The sequence below is a fragment of the Ictidomys tridecemlineatus genome, chromosome 10, assembly GCF_052094955.1.
Source record: "Ictidomys tridecemlineatus isolate mIctTri1 chromosome 10, mIctTri1.hap1, whole genome shotgun sequence".
In the NCBI taxonomy this organism is placed as follows: domain Eukaryota; kingdom Metazoa; phylum Chordata; class Mammalia; order Rodentia; family Sciuridae; genus Ictidomys; species Ictidomys tridecemlineatus.
The window spans coordinates 15,722,276-15,744,837 of record NC_135486.1 but is presented as its reverse complement, the minus strand read 5'-3'; the positions used below and the strand labels follow the sequence as shown (position 1 = coordinate 15,744,837).

At 36.4% G+C, this 22,562-nt stretch overlaps 1 protein-coding gene across 1 annotated transcript; it reads right to left on the bottom strand.

The window, feature by feature from the left end:
- Positions 1-3,774: 3,774 nt before the first annotated feature.
- Tsen15 (tRNA splicing endonuclease subunit 15) lies at positions 3,775-19,155 on the bottom strand. The gene is made up of 5 exons (XM_005319699.5): positions 18,979-19,155; positions 16,182-16,263; positions 15,588-15,723; positions 5,509-5,650; positions 3,775-4,903 (listed from the first exon to the last, which is right to left on the bottom strand). Exons 1-5 carry the CDS (start codon positions 19,102-19,104, stop codon positions 4,883-4,885), a joined length of 507 nt encoding a protein of 168 aa, XP_005319756.1. The 5' UTR covers positions 19,105-19,155; the 3' UTR covers positions 3,775-4,882.
- Between the last annotated feature and the right edge of the window lie 3,407 nt (positions 19,156-22,562).

The window sequence follows — 22,562 nt, the reverse complement described above, 5'->3', positions numbered from 1 at the left end:
TTGGGCACATGTTAATATATTTCTCTGCACCATACATACTAGGAAGAGACAACATGTACTATGAAAAGATGGTGGGCAAAGTGTCAGGAGACCTGGCTCTCCTCCTCATCTCTTACCCTGTTCACTTGCTACTAAAACTTCACCACTCAGTGCCCTAATTTCTCCATCATCTGAGAATATGTTAATGATAACTAGTAAGTAACATCATGAGAATCACAATAAAGAGTTGAGCACACTTAGTGAATAGAGTGCAGTAGAACTATAATTTAGGGGTTATACCTTATACTGTCTTGTAATGCTCCCAAATCATTTCATACACAGGTTTTCTCCCTTTCTAGTCAAATCACCTCCATGAGGTGCACTGTGCAATTTTTCTTGGTATCTGTCCCAACATTGAGTCCTTTCAGACAAATAATACACATACAATCATTGTTTAAAAAGTATTTATCCAAGTTGTTGAATCGTCTTCATTCTTAAGTAAACTGCACAAACTATATATGCCTCCTTCACAGCGTGACAAGTGTCCCTGCATTCACATTGATAACATGCTTCTAGAGTTTAGGTAAGGAGAGCTGTAGTTGGCTATGTGTTCTTTTAGGGCAGGGGTCATGTCTCATTAATCCTTGTATTCCCAGCACTTACTATAGTATCTAAGCACACAGAGGGGGTCCAGTTGTTATGGACTACAGTATGTCCCATGGTCCCAAATTCATAAGTTGATGCTCTAACATCCAAATGTGACTGAATTTGGAGATAGGGCCTGTAGGGAGGTAATTAGGGTTAAATAAGGTCATAAGGGTGGGGCCCTAAGTTTATAGGACTGGTGTCCTTATAAGAAGGGGGAGAAACTCCAGGACATGCAACACAGAGAAAAGGCCGTGTGAGAGCACAACCAGGAGTTGAACATGCACAGGGCAGCAAAGAGCTATGAACTCAGTCAGCTGGCACCTTGACCTAGAACTTCCAGAACTGTGAGAAAATAAACTTCTGTTCTTTAAGCCATTCAACCTATAGAAATATTTTTATGGCTGCCTAATTAAAATACTAGTAATGCCTTAAGATAAATTAATAAATAAATGATGTAAACTTTTAACAAAATACTTTTTAATGTTTTCTCCACTCAGCCTAAAACCCAAAACTTAATCTTTGATTTTGCTTACACTGGTTTTTGGGGAAATTTCCAGAATCATATAAACATTATAATAGCACAATATAGCTGGGCATTATAACAGCCCCATGGACATGTGATTTTTCCATTCTTCTTCCTAGTGAGCATAAACAGTTCTTACTTAAAGATCACCAGGAGAATCAGACTGCTGGAATGGAGGTGCAAGAAACAGAATAGTCATTGGCTAGAAAGGAGGGAAAACTAGGCTATTGCTCAGAGGACAGCATATTATTCTGTAAACAGTCAAGGTAAAACATGGCTGATGAATAAGAGCTTCTGGATAGAAGAACTAAAAACTTTGGCAGGAACTGCTGAACAGCGCTGATGAAGAGGCCTCCTGCTGGGAGCTGCAATGGAAAAAGTGACCTCAGAGAGGAATTCAACACAGAAAAGCCCTGAAAAAGATGAAACACCATGGAGTTTTGATTAAGTTATTTGGTTCCAAGCTTATAAAACTGTAAAGCTACTTCAGCCAAAAAATACCGATGACACGGACTTTATGGGAGATTACTCGTCATTCGAATTGTAGCTTAGAGTTCCAAAGTTTCTCTGCCCTCTCGCTCTTCACAACGGATCCGTGGCACTACAAACACATTCTTCTACAGAGGCCCAGGTAGGAGAAGCAAAGTAAGTGATTCTAGAGCACTGGACCTTGAGGACTCTACGTTTCCTGGAGGCTTCCCAGCAGAGGGTACTCAGATCAGGGACTCCAGAAAAGAACAGCAAAGGCTGCACTAGAAAGAAATCCTAACAAGGCCTTTCCCTCTCTCCTGCCCCAACTAGAGAGGGCACCTCTACCACAAAAAAAAAAAAAAAAAAAAAAAAAAAAAGAAAAAAGAAGTTTAGATTTATTAGAGCAGCAATTTACATCTTTTACTACTGGTATTTAGCCAGTTTGAGAGAATGTTTCAGAGCAGGGTCTGTTGCTATGTGACTGATGCTGAAATTCATTGAATAAATCAGGCTTTTGCAAGGAAAAATGAAAGCCATAATTTCATATGGGTCTGAACAAAACCATAATTTAGGGAAAAGAGAAAAAAAAAAAACACCTCACCATCCCACTCCAAAAAGGCTTTTGTTTTTAAATATAGATCTACATTTTGAGCAAAGCATGAATCAAGTCACATATTTAATGCCAGCAAAGTGTAATTTTAGAGGCCTGCCAGAAAGAGAGGGGGTGTGAGCACATAAAACTTATTTATATTTTTATTTATGCTACTTCCCACAGATTGAAAATAAATTTTCAAGAGCATTTCTCAAGCCAATCTAGTCCTAGTCTGACAATATGCTTATCTAGCAGTGCCCTCTGGTGTTGAACTGGGTCCTTTTAGTTTGCCTTGAGGTGAAAAGGCACCTTCAGTAGCACTCATTTGTTCATCAAGCATTTGCTGAACGTCTATAATGTGCCTATTATGTGCCAGTTACTGTGGAGCGTGGTGGGAGACAACAATATATGAAAAAGTCACAGCTTCTTGTTCTGTCCTTGAGGAGCTCATGGTCATTAACAAGGGAGACAAATGTATACTGAATTGCAAAATTATTTATCCAAACAACTTGACCTAGTTTTTCATTAAAATGAGGCTGGGCTGTCTCCTTTCCTAAACTGTGTTGGACAGTTTGCACATTAGCAGGCATCTGGCTGGCTTTAGACAGAACAACTTTGGCCAAGGAAATAGGGAACATCATCTGAAATGGAGTAAACATTTCAGGACCTAATAGTGGGATTGTCTCAAATCTAAAGATTTGAGAAAGTGCCTTCCACAGTCAAGCCCGATGCACTTCTGGTGGTTACCTCGTCACCAGATCCAAAACATAAATACGACATGCTACACTTTTCACTTCTATCTAGAAGGATAGATTGTTCTTCTATCAATGTGATGAAAGTTCTCAAATGAAATCAGATGAGACCCTAAAGGTATCAAGAGACCCTAGAAATTTATCATATACTATTTTAGGATTCTTGGATCTGCAGATTGTCTGGTGTCATAGAAGCACACCCTGTTGTGAGCAGGTACATCTCCAGGACTTCTGGGAGAGCAAAGGAAATCTTAAGTTGTGGGCACTTTCCACCAAGAATAAAAGTGAAATTCTAATACTGATGAAATAAAGAAGCCAGGAAAGTCAATGGATCAGGAATAATGCTTTATACCATTTTGTAATGCAAATTTGCCATTTTTCCCCCGTTCTTGTTACTGTTGTTTCCTAATCAGACCTAAGACCTTGGTGTAGGGGGGATCTAAAATTTGCTTCTAACCAATGGAACATGGGGAAGAGGAAGGATGTACATAACTCTATTACCTAAGATTACAAGGTCTATCCTGCTGAGAGAAAGTACCCCTCGTCTTGGGAAGGCCTGTGTGGCAAAGAGCTGAGAATAGCCTCCCACCATCCCATTGACAACTGAGGCCCTCACAAGAAGGACTGCTGACCACCACAGGATGGAGGAAGCAGATCCTTCCCCAGGCAAGCCTGAGATGAGACTGTAGCCCAAGTAACACCTCCACTGCACCAATTAACCCATGCCCACACCCCCTTACCATAAAAGCTATGAGATCATAAATGTGCAGTTTTAAACTGCTAATAGTATCACGCAATGATAGATAATACAGATTTTGAGGTATTTTTATTTTAAAATATTTCATTATAAAAGTAACATAAGTAAAGCTAAAATATTGAGGAAAGATAAAGTTTTCCATTCATTGCTCTGCCATCCTACTATAACCAGTTAGTAATTTCATCCACTTTATCACATTCTAACATGTACTTGGTGAGTTACTTGCAGCCAGGATTACATAATTTTAGAGTACATAATATACCTTTCATAGATCTGTTTATTGACTATTTACCTTGACCAGGGGATGACAAAGTACAGCCCCACATCTGACTCCTGCTCTAAACTTCAAGTGATTCATAATTTGAGTTACAAAACAATACTGTTTGGAAAGTTTTTGTGCATATTATTTTCATACTTGGATATTAACAAAAGAGGAAGAACTGGGTCTAATTAACAAGGATATTTTTAATGCTAAAACTGTCCCTCACTCTCTTATAATACTCAAGCTATGATATAATAAGGATGGTGGTGACAGGACAGAAAGGAAGGCCTGGCACTCTCGTAGGTAAGCACTTCTCTGGTCCCTATTAATGCCGACATGTGGATTTACACTCTTGACAAGCATATTTTCAATTCTGATTTAAAGTCAACTCAAGAGGGAAATAACAGTAAGTGCAACAGAAAAACAAACCCACTCAAATAAATCTTTTACTTTATACAAAAGATGGAAAAGCAGGCAGAAATAAACTCTCCACATTTCACAATGTACATGAAGTGCCAGCTCAAGCTAGCTACAGAGGTCAGAAGGCCCTGGGAGAGCAGAGTAAGGGAAGAGGTGGTGGTTTCAATGACAAGCCAGCAGCAGCAGCTGAGTGTGGGTGACGAAGAGGTACAGCAGTTCCACCTCTCTGAACACATCCTCAGCATAAATATGAGTACAACTGTAACTAAACTGTCTCTAATAAGAGTTCTAGAGCAACAACTCTATGGTTTTAAGCAATATAAAACCTTTTATCTGAAAAAGTTTTATTCTTCAGAAAAAAAACTTATGGAATGAGAAGAGCTAAATCGACTCTGACTATCTCCGAGATAAGAGATAAAGTAGTTAAATGGGTCTCAAATTCAATCTTTTATGAATAAAGTGTTGAGAAGTACAGATGTCATCTTCTAAGGGTAATATTCTGCAATATAAACAAAAAAAGTTCAAAATGCAACTTTTTCTAAGTCATGTAATTAAATGCAAAATTAGAAAGCTATTTAATGTAATTATCCCATTATGCCAACAATGTATGAAAGCAATAATATACAAAACACTCATTTTATTAAAATGTCCCTGTCAAAATGTCAATGAATTTAATATCTCTTAATTTAATATCTCTTAAAGAAGTTAAGTTCTTTTAGTTAGAACTACTAATAGTAGTAATAATCCTTATTACCTACTCATAAAGATTATGTTAAAAAATTCAATAAAATGTAACTAATTTCCCAACTTCCTTTAACATCACATCTCAGTTACTCACTGAATAATTAAATGCATACCTCCATGAAATACTCTGGGAAACTATGAAATTCTCCACAGAGGTGGGGAGTCAAACAATTTTTGCAAAAATAATAAGGAAGATATTACTCTGTACAAAACAGTTTTCTGAAATATGAAAATGTAACTTTTTTCTTGAATATTTCTACGGCAAAAGAAGCAATCGTTCCATGAATGACTTAATTCACATTTTAAAATTTTGTCATGATTTTCCTTCTTCAGTTTATTGTCAGTTATCTGAAAACTGACCTGAGGGTCTGGCAGCATAAACCCATCAGTGAGTTTATAATAGACTATTGTAGAATCAGACTCCACGATGGCCAGAGTGAAAGACATGGGTAAATCCGGATTCCCTCGTAGTTTCTGAGATGCCTTTAAGATGTCCCTTATCCTGAAAATAAAGACATGATATACTTAGGAGTTACAATCACTCAGCTGAGGATAAGACTGAATACTGTGAAATCTTGGGAAGAGGCAGGTGATTATATTTACAATGCTGAGGAAATGTCTGAAGGCTGAAAATAAGTATCTCAGCGCCTCTCACACAGAAAATCCTGCACGTAAGTGCTACCTGTTGACTCTCAGTCCTTTTCAAAAGCATTCCCCTTTCTGTCCTTATCAACTGTATTCTGTCCTTATCAACCTACTAAGGGGGCTAACACTGTCCTGTGTATATAAATTGACTAATGGCCACAGGTGTTATTTTTTTCAATTATCCAACATGGTGTTATATAGTGGAACAATTGGTATTCAGGTATGATTCTAAAAAATAACCGTAATACACTTTACCCCCATGTTTTTATATGGTGTTTATGATTACTATCTTTCAATGGTTATATAAAAATCTGATACTGATTCCTACTTCACCTAGTCATTTCCCTATTGTTATAAAGTTATTTTGGTTTAATTTGGGAGGCAGAGAATAGTGATCCTAATAAAGATAAACCATCATGGTCCTCTTTGTACATACGACTGTTTCTTTTTTAATATTTCTAGTTTTCCCAAGTATCAGAATTATTAGAACTGAGTAGAGATACTTCTGTGGTTCTCTGTATGTATTCTGACACTTAAAGAAAATTAAGAGAAAAATATACAAAGAAATAAAACTTAAAAAAAATTTTTTTTTGGTAATGTTAGTATTTTTGTGTGCTTGCTGTGGAAAATAAATAAACAAAATCTAATATAAAGGTCCTCAAAGGATTATTAGCCTTTGACCACATATTAAAAATCCTTATTACCTACTCATAAAGATTATGTTCAAAAATTCAGTAAAATGTAACTAACTTCCCAAGGAGCTTTCTTAAACAGGCAAATAAAAAATGGTCAGATGGTTTTTTAATTAAGCCAACCAATTTTCTAGAAATTGGAAAAAGATTTGCTAGTATATTCCTATTCTACAACTGAATATATATTCTGATTCCAATTACACATATGTTAAATATACTTGATATTATACTGAAGGTCTCTGATGATTTGTTTTTCTATTGATATGGTTGGATTTATGTCTGTCATTTAGATTCTTGTATCAATCTGTTCTGTTCCTTTGATCTTCTTTTACCATGTTCTTTTGTATTAAATTGATACTTTCTAGAGCACCATTTTCTTATTTGTTTTTATTATAGTTTCTAAGTCTCTTAGTGGGGTCTCTAGAGGTTACCATGGAATCTTATCACAATTTACCTCAGATTAATACTGACCTACTAAAATACAGAAACTGCTCCACTATACCTTTATTCCTTTTATATCTTTGTGCAATTATTGTTGTACATTATCTGTATGATATAAACTCATAAATACGTTATAATTATTTACATAAAACCTTCAGTCTTTTTTTTTCAGTGCTGGAAATTGAACACAGGGCCTCGCTCATGCTAGGCAAGTGCTACACCACTAAGCTATATCCCCCCATTCCTAATCTTAAGTTTTTAAAAAGTTAATAGGAAAAATAAGAAAATGTATTAAGGTCTTTTATATTAACATATTTGACATTTCTGGCATTCTTCATTTCTTTATTCTCTGATGTCATTTCCTTGTTCCATATAGCTCCATTTCCTCCCTCAAGCTTTCTGTTAAAATTGTCATATATATTAATTATATATGACAATTTTAACAGAATTGTTAATAAGCTATAAACCTTGTCAGCTAACAAAGTGCAAAGGCAATTTAATGGGGAATATCTTTTCAACAAGTGGTGCTATAAAATGAAGATGGTCTACCTCTAAGTCTACATAACACAACGAAGTGGCATATATAAAAAGGTTTTACAAGCCATCGAGTAGTCATTGAATACAAAATATTATTATACAGTAACAATACCAGTTTTATTGCCTTATAAACTGAGACAAAATGTTTGTATACACCACCCTCTCCATGGTTACTGCTAAAAACAAATACTAACTCAAATATACTAAGGTACACTGTGCCCTTAGTGGAAATATAGAAAATGTTCTGTTACAGATAGCTGATCCCAGAAACTGACTTAGTCCTTAAAATATAATATCCCACCATGTTGAACTACATGACAGAGAGCGAGATTCCTACGAGCAGTTTACTTCAGAGAGATTCATACAAAGAAACCGCAGACATTAATCAGATACTTCATTACTCGGCACTAACGGGAAGTAACACTTGATAAAATAGCATTCCTTATATCATCAATGCAAATCTCAGTGTAATTAAATATTTTGCTTCTTCAAAAGTGGCAAACCAATATCTAAATTAATAGTCACAGGAAAAGATTAATTTTTATATAGTGTCCACCTTGAATTAATTTTTTTCTAAAATGGTAAGAACACTACAAATTGACTATAATTTTAATTTATCTTAATTTTCTGTTGTATATATCCCAGTTATTTCTCAATATGCAATATACATAAAACCACTGCAGTGCCATAAGTTAAAAATTCGTTTCTCTAAACATCCCTAACTGGCAAATGAGAATAAGATGACACAAGAATGAAAAGAAACCTACCGAAATAATTTTTACACATTTTCTCTTCTTCAAAATATAATACAGTTTAAAGCAAAGGGAGTGTGTGTTTAAGGTCAACTGTGTGAAAATTCTAGCCCTTAAACTGAAATTTAGGATAGAAATTTCCATCACATTCACTGTTCTTCTTTCATTCTCAATTGATACTTGTTTTCAGAGTTCTTTGAATATAAACAGCAAAACATTTTCAGAAATATTCAAAACACCCATGTGGGAAAGCTGAAGGCTTAAAAATTAGCTCAGAGTTGTAAAGGGGGTTTTGTTTTCAGAGTTGAGGGAAATCACTGTCAAAAATGAAATGGAAGTTCCCATCTCTGAGCTCTTATTATCCTACGTGGTAGTCTGTATATTGGGAAAACTACCAATGAATTACTGTGAAGACAGTAATATCAGAATAAAATAGTTTTTCTAACTCTGTTACCTAAAGCACACTTGGAAAGTCTTACCAAGTTCCTTGTTCAGGATTTTAGATAATCTATTTTTATTATACATACCCACTGAAGATCTTTCTTGTTTGTTTCTATTATGAGATACTGCATAAATCCATAAAAGTATTTACTTTGTCTTTAAGTCAGCAGACGGTGTTTTCTCGATTTATTAACAACAATAACAACAAAGAGTTTTAAAGTTCTACTTAAAAACTCACACATACTTGTAAAGATGCTGAGAATGGTGAAGCATCACCAGAATATTAAAACGCACTTAATTTCAAAAAAACTCATGGGAAAAGTCCCATCTAAAGAAAAAGATCTATGAAATCATGGCTGTTGATTAACAGCAACAAAATTTGTTGTTCACAGATTTTTCCCTCTCATAACTGTTCACTGACAAGCTCTACAAATTGAAGAAAATAAGGTGATTCTAACTTATTATAACTAACTTGAAAAGAAACCTGAAGTAAACACACAGTTAATGCTATTCAGCTAATGTCCTTAGCCCAAGTTATTTAAATATTTTCCATGAATCTTAACATTGTTTTTAGGTGTTTTTTTTTTTTTTTGGTAATGATCCTAAAATAGAGACTAAGTTATCTCTGGAGATTTAGAGTGAGGACAAGAAGTTGAAGAAAACATTACTTTTAACTATAAATCTTGTTGAAATAGAATGCAGTATGGGTTAAAATTAGTATTTATTGCAATGTACAGAACGTAGTGTTTCCTTCTGTCCTCAATGTGGCCAAACTGGTGTGTGCTGCAGTCTTATCAATAAAAGGTACTAACTCCTTGATATGCCTCAGGATGTAATGAGATGACACATATAATGCAACTCTGAAATACAATGCAAAATTAACTTGATGCCAGAGGCACCAAGAAGCCATATTCATCCACTAGCCAGTCCTAAAGGAAAGTTCCACAGATAAAGAACACCTCCTCAGGAATCATGCCAATCCCTTCCTAGAAAAAAAAATCAAAGCAGTTGAAATCTCAAGAGGATTTACTGAACAATCAAGTGCCTGTGTGGCTATTCCCTCAGTGGGAAGTTATTCTGCTAAAATAAATTAGAAGATCCCCCTCACCCCCCTTTTTTTTGAAGGGAGGAGAAAAAGATGCTGTGTCAGTTGAAAGAAGCTGCCAGACTCGGAGGTTTCACCAGCAAGCAACAGAATTCCAACAGACGTAGGGTGAGGACACAAACATCCTGATGTGAAGAAAGCCAAATGACAGCAGGAACTTCACTAGTTATTAGATCTGAGGCATCAGATAAAACAGCGGTCATTAAATAAGTTATAATAAGGACTATGCTTTCAAAGGGGAATATTTTTCAGTTACAGGGAAATAATAATGGAGCATCCTTCAGTAAAATGAGTGGCATTTTAGGATTAAATTGCATAACTAAAAATATCTCTGGTTATGTTCCAAAGAAGTAACTCAGTGCTTGTAACCCTTTATTCCACCATTAACACAGTTCTTTCCCCCAAAACCAGGGAAAAATTAGGTACAAAAGGGAGGGGTAAATATAGATGAGGAAGAATTTAACTAAATTCTTCACTGAAAGGAAAGGACAGCATTGGCACACTGCCTCTTCAGATTTGTGATTGTTCTCTGTCCTCCGATGCACATTATAGTTACAGTGTACAGTGTGGGAAATGGTGATAAATCCTGCAAGTAAATGGATTTTCCAGACAGTCTAAATTTTGGAAACTCTTGGAAGGATGCTTATAATATATACTTTGTTCTTTGGGCATTTTAGTAAGTCTCTGCTGCAGATATTTAGTCATTCAACAAATACTTACTTAGCCCCTGGTATCAGATACCAGGCTAGGCACTGAGGATACAGTAATCTTCAGAACAAAGTCCCTGTATACTGCTTGGTGAAATAAGCCAACCCGAAAGGGCTCCATTTTATATGATTACACCTGTTTAACTTTCTGAAAAAGGAGAAACTATAGAGAAAGTAAAAAGTTCAACAGCTGTTGGAGAGGAGGCTGGGAATGGGCAGAGGAGATGAACAGCCGAAGCACAGGGGATATTTTAGGGCACTGAAGTTATTGTGTATGCAATGGTGCACACATGACATTAGGTGTTTTTCAAAAGCCATAGGATTGCATAATAAAAAGAATGAACTCCAGGGGGATAGGGTTGTGACTCAGTGTGAGGAACTGGGTTCAATCCCCAGCACCACATAAAAATAAATAAAATAAAGGTACTGTGTCCACCTACAATCATTAAAAAAAAAGATGAACTACAAACTATGCACTTTAGTTAATGTGTCAATTAATGTGATTAATTATAACAAATGTACCATATTAAGCAAGATATCAACAGAGGAAACACTATCTGGACCAGGGCTTATAGGGAAATCCTCATACTTAATCACATTTTGTGTAAATCTGGAATTGTTCGAGAAAAATAAATTACACACACATGCACGCACACACTCCAAGACTTTGGCTTAAGCTTCAGAATGAACAGAGTTGCCATTTAAAGACCTGAGGAAAACTGCAAAAGGAGCAAATGTAAGGGCAAATCAAGACTTCTTTTTGGACATGCTGATTTGAGATTCTGTTTATACTACAGTGGAGACAGCAAGTAGGCTTTAAATAGAGGAGTCTGAAGTTCATAGGGAAGGCTGAAATGTAGATTAAAATTTGGGAGTCATCAGTATTTTGAAATACTGATAAAATACAAAGAAAACCCAAAACTGTGAAAACAAATGAGGCTACTTAGGGAGTGAGTATAATTCTTTATGGCTTGGAAGACTGAGCCATATAGCACTTAGCCAGAAAACAAAAACATTCTGGAGAAGTGAAGAAATGGCAAGTGTCGGAGTTACTTAACCTCAAGTCCCCGAGTGATATTCTTGCACTAACAGTTGGTTATTTCCTATATCCTAACAGATGTATAATTGATATCCATAACAGAAAATAGAAACAAGCATTACAATTCCTAATATCTTACTCAAATTTTTCCCTTCTTTGTTTCAGGAGTGTTTCCTTGTAGTAGCAAAACTCTGCATCTAATTTTCTCTTACTTTTGAATGAATAGGTCTTCCAATTCCTTAATTCTTACTAGGTTGCTTCTCCAAATATGGCTTCTCAGAAGTAGGGTTATTTTATAAATATTCTTTCTGTCTCTTTCCCTCTTCTCCTCCCCTCCTCTATCATTCCCATCTCTCACTTCACATACTTTCTCTCTCACAGACATCAGGCTGCTTTGCAAACATATATGCACAATCCAGGGCTTTCTCGCCAGCTGCTGGCAATTCCTCCATCTGCCACTTCTCATGCCCAGTCATAATGAACTATTTGCAATTTGCAGGCTTTCTCAGCCCTCAGAACTTTGTCCAGAAGGTATTACTTCTGCCAGGAACATCCATCCCTCTTCTGTATTATATGTCTGTGCATAATTAAATAACTTCTCCTCTAGCAAGTCTTCCCAGACTCACCCAAATCCCATACCACTAGTAGAGGTTCTGTCTTCTACCTCTGCAGCCTTCCTCAGTGCCTTGGACATATCTCTCATTACATTTTTTCCCTGGACATAAATGTCTATCCATCTTGGCTCTAGACTGTCATAATCTCATGGGCAAGGTCTGGGATATTTTGTACTCCTGAACCCAGGTATCTAATAAATAAATGAGTAACTTAGAAAAATAATAGGACAATCTACATTTACCATTTATCCCCTCCCCAAACCAAAACACGCTTCTTTTTTGCCATTAGTCTACAATTATATTCATATTCATTTATAAATATATGTTAAGGCTTAAATTAAAAGTGTAAGTATAGACATTTAGATCATTTTTACTAAGGTTATATCATTTTAGAGTAAGAACAATAAATAAAATTTTAATTTTTCCCACATAGTTCAGGGTTTATAATATTGATTCTTTTCCTTCTTCCCATAAAATACTAATGCAATAGATTTAAAAAAATAATTGGTCAATTTATATTATCTAGGTGACTACATGATATATTACTGGGATAATGTAAACGGCTAATAAAATATTTTCAAAAGTAATCATGTCCTTGAAAGAAAAATTACTATTGACAGGTCTTTAAAAACTATATTAGGAGAAATTAATTCTGTCAAAACAGAAGGGACAGTTCACTTAACTCAATGTAGGAAGAAAAAGGAGTGCATTTCTTTGAAAACAACACTGTGGCAAGTAGGTATGATCCAAAAATCAAGCATCAGATTAAGAAAATCAGAGGCTAGGAATTCTAACTTTGACTGCAGGACTCATTTCTTATGTTTATTGAATTGTTTTCATTTCTCCTTAGGAATAACTTTGACTGAACAAAAATTTTGTCCAAAAGAGTAAATGGCAAAATTTCTTAGACCTTTACTTTATGACAGCTGAACTAGCAGCTGAGCAATTTAGTGCTTGGAATTTGAAGTGTTTTCATAATTTCTAGAGTAACATTCAGACTTGAAAGAGATGCCAAGAAAGAACATACTGTAAGATTGTTTGTCCTCACTAGGAAAATATTTTATAATTAAGTTGTAGTTAACTACACAAATGACAGAGTTTGGTCAGGTTTTTACAAACAATAGATTCTAAAGCTTGGGAACACCAATAAAGGAGATGACGATCAAGCTCTTTGTAAATAATATGAAACTACCTCCAGCAAACTGCCAACTCCTCTGGCTTTCTGGTTTTATATTTTTCCAGTTTCCCCATTTTTTATGGTGTTTTGGGGGGACTAGGGATTGAACCCAGGAACACATTACTACTGAATCACATCCCCAACACTTTTTTTGGACACAATACCTTTATTTTATTTATTTATTTTTACGTGGTGCTGAGGATCACGTACTAGGCAAGTGCTCTGTCACTGAGCTACAGCCCCAGCTCCCCCAGCTTCTCTATTAATAAAAATATGATTAAAGTTTCTCAGGAATGCAGAGCATTAAAAAAAAAAAACCAAAACATTCCATGTTCAAGCGGTTAAGCAGCAAAGCCTAAATAGTTTTTTATAACTGGGTATTGTGTAGTATATGGCAAGTAATTTGTTTCTAATAATAAATATCAAAGTTGGCAAATTACTTCTTTATTTATTTTATTTTATTTTTTTGGAGGGGTTGTACCAGAGATTGAACTTAGGGCCACATCCCCAGCCCTATTTTGTATTTTATTTAAGACAGGGTCTCATTGAGTTGCTGAGGCTGGCTTTGAACTCACAATCCTTCTGTCTCAGCCTCCCAAGCTGCTGGAATTACACCACTGCACCCAGCAGCAAGTTACTTCTTAATATAAAATTAATATTCCTGACAATCAATGTAATCCATTTAAATTCTAACAGGCTTTCTTGACTGAGAGTCAAAAGGGGAAGGTAGCATTAAAGGGTCCTGAGAACAATATATACTAGCCAAATCCCACTTTATCATAAGAGATGAGATTAGTTTTATGATGAAGGAAAGAGCTATGCCAGGTACATGGAAGGGGCTCTGGGATGGCTGGAAAAGTTCTTGCTCCTCACTTGATCATAGTTACAATGGTTAGAGTATCTGCTTTATGATAACTCTTTAATCCATATATTTGTATTGTGTGGTTTTCTGAATCTGGTTTTATTTTACAATAAAAATATTTTTTAAATGCCAGTAAAGTAGGAAGAACTCTAATAGCTAAGAAACAGCTTTTTATATGTAAAATTATGATAAAACAAATGGCTTGTATACCTTGGATGAAATATGACTATATTCAAATTAAGAAATTTTTCATTAATATACAAAATAATGAAGGATGTAGTTAAAAACTGGAAAACACAGCCAACAAAAGATAATGTCAAGAATGTTTAAAGAACTCATACAAATTAATGAGAAAAGTACAAACAATCCAATAGGCAAAGAATATGCACAGACATTTAAGAGAGAAAATAACTATATCAAGTTATTACTAGTAAACAGTATTAAGTTATTACTAGTAAACAATATTACTAGTCAACAGAAAAATGCAAATTAAGACATTCAGATAACCCATTCAACTGGCAAAAACTTATGTGACAATATCAAATGCTGAAGACAGTAAGATTCCAAAGGATTTTGTTTACATGGTAAAAAGTAATGAGGCAACCACTTTGGAAGTAGTTAGCAATTAACTCCTAAAGATGAACAGCAGTAGCACTCTATCATCAGAAGAGCAGATGTAAAAACTGTAGTACAGTAACACAATGGAAAGTTATCTAGTAGGCCAATAAAATGCACAATGGATTAATTTTAGAAACACAGTATTAAGTGTGTAAGATGACCCTCAAAAAATTACATACTTTTTTATAAAATTAAAAACATCTAGGGCTGGGGTTGTGGCTCAGAGCCACAGCACTTGCCTAGTATGCGTGAGGCACTGGGTTTGATGCTCAGCACCATACAAATAAAATAAAGATATTGTGTCCACCTATAACTAAAAAATAAGCATTAAAAAAAATCTAAAAAAAAAAAACCCTCCTTATTGAACATAGGATTCAGGATAACTTATCTTAGGTCAGTAGAAGTAGGAAAGAAGAGATCCATAAGATCTAATGTCAGTCATTGTTAAGAATACAGCTTTTTTTGGGTGACTGGTTTGGAGATTCTTGTTACAGTATCAGTAACTAATTAAGTAAATAAATAAAAAAAATCAAGAACTAATAATGAGAGTATATCATGAAATAAATATATATGTAATTCAGTTCTGTGAAGCTAAGATTTTTTTATAAAGGTCCCACCAGCTTTCTTTGATTTCAACTTGCATGTTGATCACACTCTTCACCAACTCCTACGGTAAGTATGATTTGTATCATATGATGCATCTTACATATCTCTTGTTTTCTGCAAAGGTCTTGCCTCCTTACCAAGAATACAAATATTTCCCACTTCCTTTTATTTCTGTTAAAATAAGACCAAAACCACCTGCTCACCTTTGATGGCTGAGGGAAGCAGAGATGGGTGTAGGCAACACAGTCTGTAACCCTTCCCCTTCTATCTCAGTACCAACCAGGCAGATGAGCTGAAGTTCAGGTAATCCCACACAATTTACTTCATACCAACTTTTACCTGAAAGAATATCATGGAATGCACAACAATGTTTGTCAAAAACAAAAGATGAAAATTCCAAACTTCTACCTAATCCTCAGCTGAGTATACAATACTCATAATACTACCTCTCTCTCTATTTTTCCACTCTTTTCTGTTACCTAGTTATTCCCAGTGTAAATGAATAAACCATTACAAAGTTAATTGGCAAAATTCATAGCAATCATGGGGCTGGGGTTGTGGCTCAGTGGTAGAGCGCTTGCCTCAAGTGTGCGAGGCACTGGGTTCGATTCTCAGTACCACATATATATAAAAAATAAAGGTCCATCAACAACTAAAATAACTAAAATAAAATTTTAAAAAGTTCATAGCAATCATAAATGATATATTACTATATGTCAACAATGCTATATCCCAAACCAACTCCCTAAGCCCCCACCACAACTCCAATAACCAAGAAATATAAACAAACAACTTACTCTCCATGAGGTCCAGGTAAACCAAGAATGCTATATAAACTTGAGAAGCATCTCCAATATTTAATTCCATCATTTCTAAATACTGAAAATCAAAATATAATTGTCAATTAGAGAAGGAAGAATCTCTTAATATTTCCTTTCAATCAAAACATATTCACAATACACACACACACACACACACACACACACTCATATGTCTTCTAGATTTAGTGGACATTAAAAGGCAATATAAGATCTGATCTATCTAAAGAATCTGTAATTGTTAGATTAAACATACACATACAGTGTTCTCTCCAGTATTCACAAGAGATCGGTTTCAGGACCTTCCCCTATGACCTAACCCCACAGATTCTAAAATTCAAGATGCTCAAGTCCTTTATATAAAACGTATATAACTGATGCACATCCTCCTGTATACTTTAAATTAGATTACTTATAATATATAATACAATGTAAATACCATGTAAATAATTGTTATACTTTATTGTTTAGGTAATAATGATAAGATAAAAAGTCTGTACATGTTCACTACAGATGCATTTTTTTTCCAAATACTTCCACTCTGAGGTTGGTTGAATCTGAGGATGCAGACAAAAATATGGAAGGCTGACTCTACTTAAAACTCTTAGGCAAATAACAATATGTGAGTGATTAAAACCATGTGAGTAGAATAAAAAAAAAAAAAAAAAACATGGTAGAGGAGCTCTACTCCAGGATTGGTTGGTGAATATTTCATGATATAAATGGGACACAAGTTAAGTCCTAGGGGACATGTATAATTTTAATAAACAGAGAAGCAGAGATAGTATGGGAGATCACCACACATATTCAAGAAAGAAATCTGCTTGAGTAGAGAAAACTTCAATACGATTTTTGTTGGGACATGTTAGTGGAGACTCTGTTTCCCTAGCTTCTTATTTGCATGTGGAAAGAATCTGCTAGAACACCACTCCTAGCCTCTCCACCCTTTCTCTCTCAAGAGTAGGGAATTATCTAATTACTGAATTTTAAAGAAGCAAAATTCTTTCAGAATTGCTAGTGGGCAAAAGAACATTTTTTAGGGACTTAACCCTGCAGGAGAAGCTGGAAATTACCAATACACATTAGCGACCAGGTATATAAGCAGACTAATGTAAGGTAAGACAAAAGCAGACTCCACATGCAGGCATATGTGAAGTTACCTTCTCCCATCTGCTTCATGATAAATATACAGGTATAGGAAAAGAAGGGTGTTGAGCTGTCTGCCCCAAACATCAAGTGTGTTTGAAAGTGACACTGAAAATGTGATTTGGGGAGAGGTTGCAAGATCTTTATGGCCAAGCCAAAAGTGTGAATTTTATCCATAAACAAACACTGAGGAATTCTAAGAAGGAGAATAATATAATAAAAGGAGTGTATGCCCAAGGATGATAAACCTGATAACATTTTACTGGATTCACTGAAGTCATTTTATTACGTAATTTTCAAACTGAATTTTTTAAAAGGCAGAACTGTAAAGACACTCATTATTATTCCTTTTTTTTAAATCAGTTTACTCCTTCAAGAAGAAAAATCAAAAGAAAGATTTGATGATCAGGGTCTATATAGTTATTAGCTTCAAAGAGAAAAAAATCTGCAAATATGAAAATTGTCTGAAAACAACATCAAATCCAGATTAAAAAAAAACTCTGTTACATTAAATACTTATATAGTGCTTTCTACATGTCAATGCTTTACAAAAAATTACTAACACTACGAGGTAAGTACCAATATGCCAGCTTTTTAGGTAAAGAAACTGAGGCATAATGAAATTAAGCAAAGAAACTTTGACATAATAAGATCAAGCAACTCAGACCAAGGTGGGGACAGAACTAAGATTCCCACTGAGGGGTCTGCATTTGAGTTCATGCTCCTAACCACTATGCTGCTCTCCTTGCTATTGTTTTTCTTTTTATGGCACTGAGCAACATTTTCATGTTTTGTTTCTTTCCTGGGAGGCTGAAAAGAGATAGAGACAGAAGACAAATTCGGGCAAGATAAAAAAAAAAAAAAATCACTCTTCTCAGACTTCTATCTTCAAAATTTTCCTTTTCTTGACTGTTTCCAGACAATTACCTGTGAATTACAGCTTTCAAATAGAACAGAGCCAGTCTACTGTACCAGTTCAGTCCCTAAGATTCCTACAAAATGCACATATCCATTCACTGTCTATTCAGGAATTGGGACAGTATTGGTATAAGGCAGCAATTCCCCAAGCAGAAGCAAGATAGGTGCTATCTTTATCCTCATTGCTGCTAATCAAGAGTGCGTAGCTCCACCTTGAGCAAGAACTTCCTCAAAGTTTTCCAAGAAATCTAAAAAATCGGTTATTGGCAGCTGTGCGGAATCAAGGTGCACACCCCGGGTCCGAGGCTAAGTGTAAACGTGACTGCCTAAACGTTATCACTGGGGGTCCTAGATCTCATCCACGGCCCACACACCGACTTGCACGGTCCCTGGGAACCAGCTAAGCCACGAAAGACGCTCTCTCTGGATAGCAAAACGGACAAGAGTGGAGTGCTCAGAGGGTCTCCAGACTGGGAAGGGAGGGGTCCCATATAGGGTCCAGTTTAAGAATGGCTTGGTGCGGGGCTGGGGTTGCTGGGAGAGGTGTCAGCCAGGCTTCTACTCATTTAAACAACAAACCATCCTTCGCGCGGCCGTGCGCTTTGGTCCCGCTCGCTAGGCCAGCCGGCCTACTAGAACTCGAGCGCTGCCCGAGAGTTCCGCCTGCCTCAGGGACCGGAACTGGCGCCCTGCTCCTCTAGCGCCTCCTAACCTTCGGGTGGGTGCTCATCCAGGCGTCCGCCGGAGTCCACTTGTGAGCGCCGCCGCCATCGCGAACGCCGCCCGAGTCCAGACCACTACAGCCCGGGGTCGGCTCAGAATCGCCACTCTCCTCCATGCCCGCCCGCGCGGCGCTCCCGTGGTGCACCACGACCCGGGCCCGACCAGAAGCAGGGGGGCTCGCGTCAGGGTTCCGCCTCCCACCCACCTCCCCCAGCGCCTGCTCAGAGGGAGCACCGGAAAGTTGGGTCGGTCACTCCCTCTGACCAGGTAGCAGCACCTGCGCGATCGCACTTTAGTTTGGTTCTAGTCTACTCGAATCTGGGCTACCGTGGCGTGAAGGAGTTTCGAGAGTACCCTGAGCCCAGAAGCTCTTAACCCTCCTTCAGCCTGTGCGCTTTGTAGCTCTCTGGAAAAAGTGGGGGACACTTAACTCCTCTTTGAGTTCTCCTTCGGCGGGGGTCGGGGTGGGGGTGCTCATTCAGTGTCCTTGTCATAGAAATGTAAGCAGAGCCGTAAGTTTAGGGCAGACATACCTTTCAAGGTAAGTAGCACAGATGTTTATGGATGGTCAGAAGTCAGCATAAGCACGAGACCTGGAGCCATGGACGAGCTGTTTCGACCAGCATTGAGGACATTATAAACATCTTTATGGATTTACCCAATGAAATAGGATCACTCTAATGTGTTGAGAATGGACTGTAGCAGGCAAAAACAGAAGCAGGGAGTAGTTAGGAGGTTAACCAGGGCAAGAAAGGATTAACACATAGTCCCCGGCAGGATAGAACTTCTACTTCCAAACTTGAGAGACGAAGAAGCTGCTGCTGAAACTGACACATAAGGATTTTAATGTGACTCTTGTAACTATCCTCAATGAAGTAAAACAAAACATGTTTTCAGCACATGAAAACCACACGAGGAACAAAATCTCAGCAGAGGGGCGGGGGGAAGGACTTTTAAAAATCAAATGGACTTTCTATAAGTAAAGAAGATAGTTTCAGAAATTTTAAAAGTTGCCTGGCGCGGTGGCTTAGGCCTGTGATATCCCAGCGGCTCAGAAGGCTGAGGCAGGAGGATCGTGATTTCAAAGCCAGCCTCAGTAACTTAGCGAGGCCTGAGCAATTCAGCCAGATCCTGTTTCTAAGTACAATATAAGAAAAAAAAAAAAAAAAAAGGACTGAGGATGTGGCTCAGTGGTAAGTGCCCTTGGGTTCAAAAGGAAAGGAAATTACAGAGGAAGAAGTAAGCACACTTGACAGTAGAGCAATAAGAAATCATCCCAGGCAATAAATAAATAAATAAACCCAAACAGAACCTTGGTTTTTAAAAATGAACAAAGACTCAGAGCCTTGCTAACATGACAATTCAGTATACATTTTCTCAGCAAGAGAAAAAAAAAATGAGACCAAAAAAAAAAATTGAAGAAATAATGGCCAAGATTTTCCCAAATTTGATAAGACAAAAATTTGCCAGTACAAATGCTAAATGAACACCAATTAAAATAAATACTGTTACAAACTGTTGAAAGTCAAAGAAAAGAAGAAAACCTTGAATCTATCAAAAGAATCATACCACATTACCTACAAGGAGAGGCCACAGATGAGATTCATAAATTGCCCTAGAATATGTTGCATTTGAATGAAGTCATTAACCTTTGCCACATAAAGCAGCTACTAAATCCCAAAGAAGCAAACAGCACTGACATTGGTAGGCTTATTGAAGCACTCAACACTGACACTAATTCAAGTAATTGGAAGTGAATAAATCTCTCTGGTCCCTAAAGATCTAAATCAGTTGACATGATGGTATTTATAGAAGCATTAAGAGCATTTTGTTGCTAATCTGAGTACAGGGGAAATTTTATAAATCAGTAATGAGATCTAATGGAATCAGATCCTGTGTGAATAAGGCTCAGACATCTTCAAGAAAAGATTTCCAGCTTAAGTTTAAAATGAAAAGGGGCTGGGGTTTGGGGAGAGGCAGAAGGATAAAGAAAGAACCATAATGGCACTAGAGCAGATTATGCTTAGTGAAGCTAGCCAATCCCTAAAAAACAAATACCAAATGTCTTCTTTGATATAATGAGAGCAACTAAGAACAGAGCAGGGAGGAAGAGCAGGAAGAAAAGATCAACATTAAACAGATACATGAGGTGGGAGGGAAAGGGAGAGAAAAGGGAAATTGCATGGTAATGGAGGGAGACCCTCATTGTTATACAAAATTACATATAAGAGGTTGTGAGGAGATTGGGAAAATAAACAAGGAGAGAAATGAATTACAGTAGATGGGGTAGAGAGAGAAGATGGGAGAGGAGGGGAGGGGAGGGGGGATAGTAGGGGATAGGAAAGGTAGCAGAATACAACAGTTACTAACAGGGCATTATGTAAAAATGTGGATGTGTAACCGATGTGATTCTGCAATCTGTATTTGGGGTAAAATTGGGAGTTCATAACCAACTTGAATCTAATGTATGAAATATGACATGTCAAGAGCTTTGTAATGTTTTGAACAACCAATAAAAAAATATCAAAAAAAAGAAAAAAAAAGAAAGAACCATAAACTGAAAAAGCAACAAATAAGTGCCATCCTTTGGCAAATAGACTAAGTACTATTGCTTAGGAAAAAAACATGATATAGTCAAGTATTCAAAAATATCAAATACTTCTGACTTCTAATATCATTGTCTATTTAAAGAGTTGAAGAATGAAACTGGAGTGTCCCTTGGCTTCCAGATTAAGCAATGAAAGAATTTAAATAGGTCTTGCTGATTGGAAATGGCTATAAATGGACACAAAGGATTTGGAGACACTTAGACAACCAGGTGTTTTAAGTACAGAATCAAGATGGCTATTGTTTCACCCTAGAGTGAAATCTGTCCTAGAATATGTTGCATTTGAATGAACAGGGTAAAATTTCAGCTTCTGATAGAAGGAGGGAATTCTTTTGTAAATGCTTCAATAGTTCACTATATTAGAGAAGCAAAGTGTTTAGAAAAAAAGCTAGGTAAGTAACAACAAATAAAGTTCCCTCCAGAGTATACTGCATTTAATCAAATTCTGTGTAATCTGGCACTTGCTATACTGATTTCCCAATTTGATATCCTGAGTCAGACCATTTTATTCCTACAAAAAAATCTATAGTGTCTAGGCAGACACATATTAATTCAGTTAGAGTCTCAAGAGGAAAAGAAAACATTGAATTATGATGCAGACCTTTAATGTGTTTTTTAAAAAGGAACAAGAAGAAAAAGTTTTTTCACAATATAGTATAAGACAATGATCTCAAGCTGAAAAATGTAGGCTAGCTTTCTAGAAGAGCTTTTCATTCATTAGCTGTTCATATATATCTTCCTGTTTCTAACACAAACCATGCAATTTCCCACTCTGTTTCAAGAATGGCTGAGATATTAATTCTTCTAATTAAATATTTAGAAAGCTATAATATTTTGCTATTCATATGCATGAGCATATGTGAGGAGTCTCCATCATGTAGAAAAAAATTTAGAATAATCCAGATTCTATTCTTCATTCCCCATAAATTTAAGAGTGCAATCTATTCCCATTTACAAAATCAAGA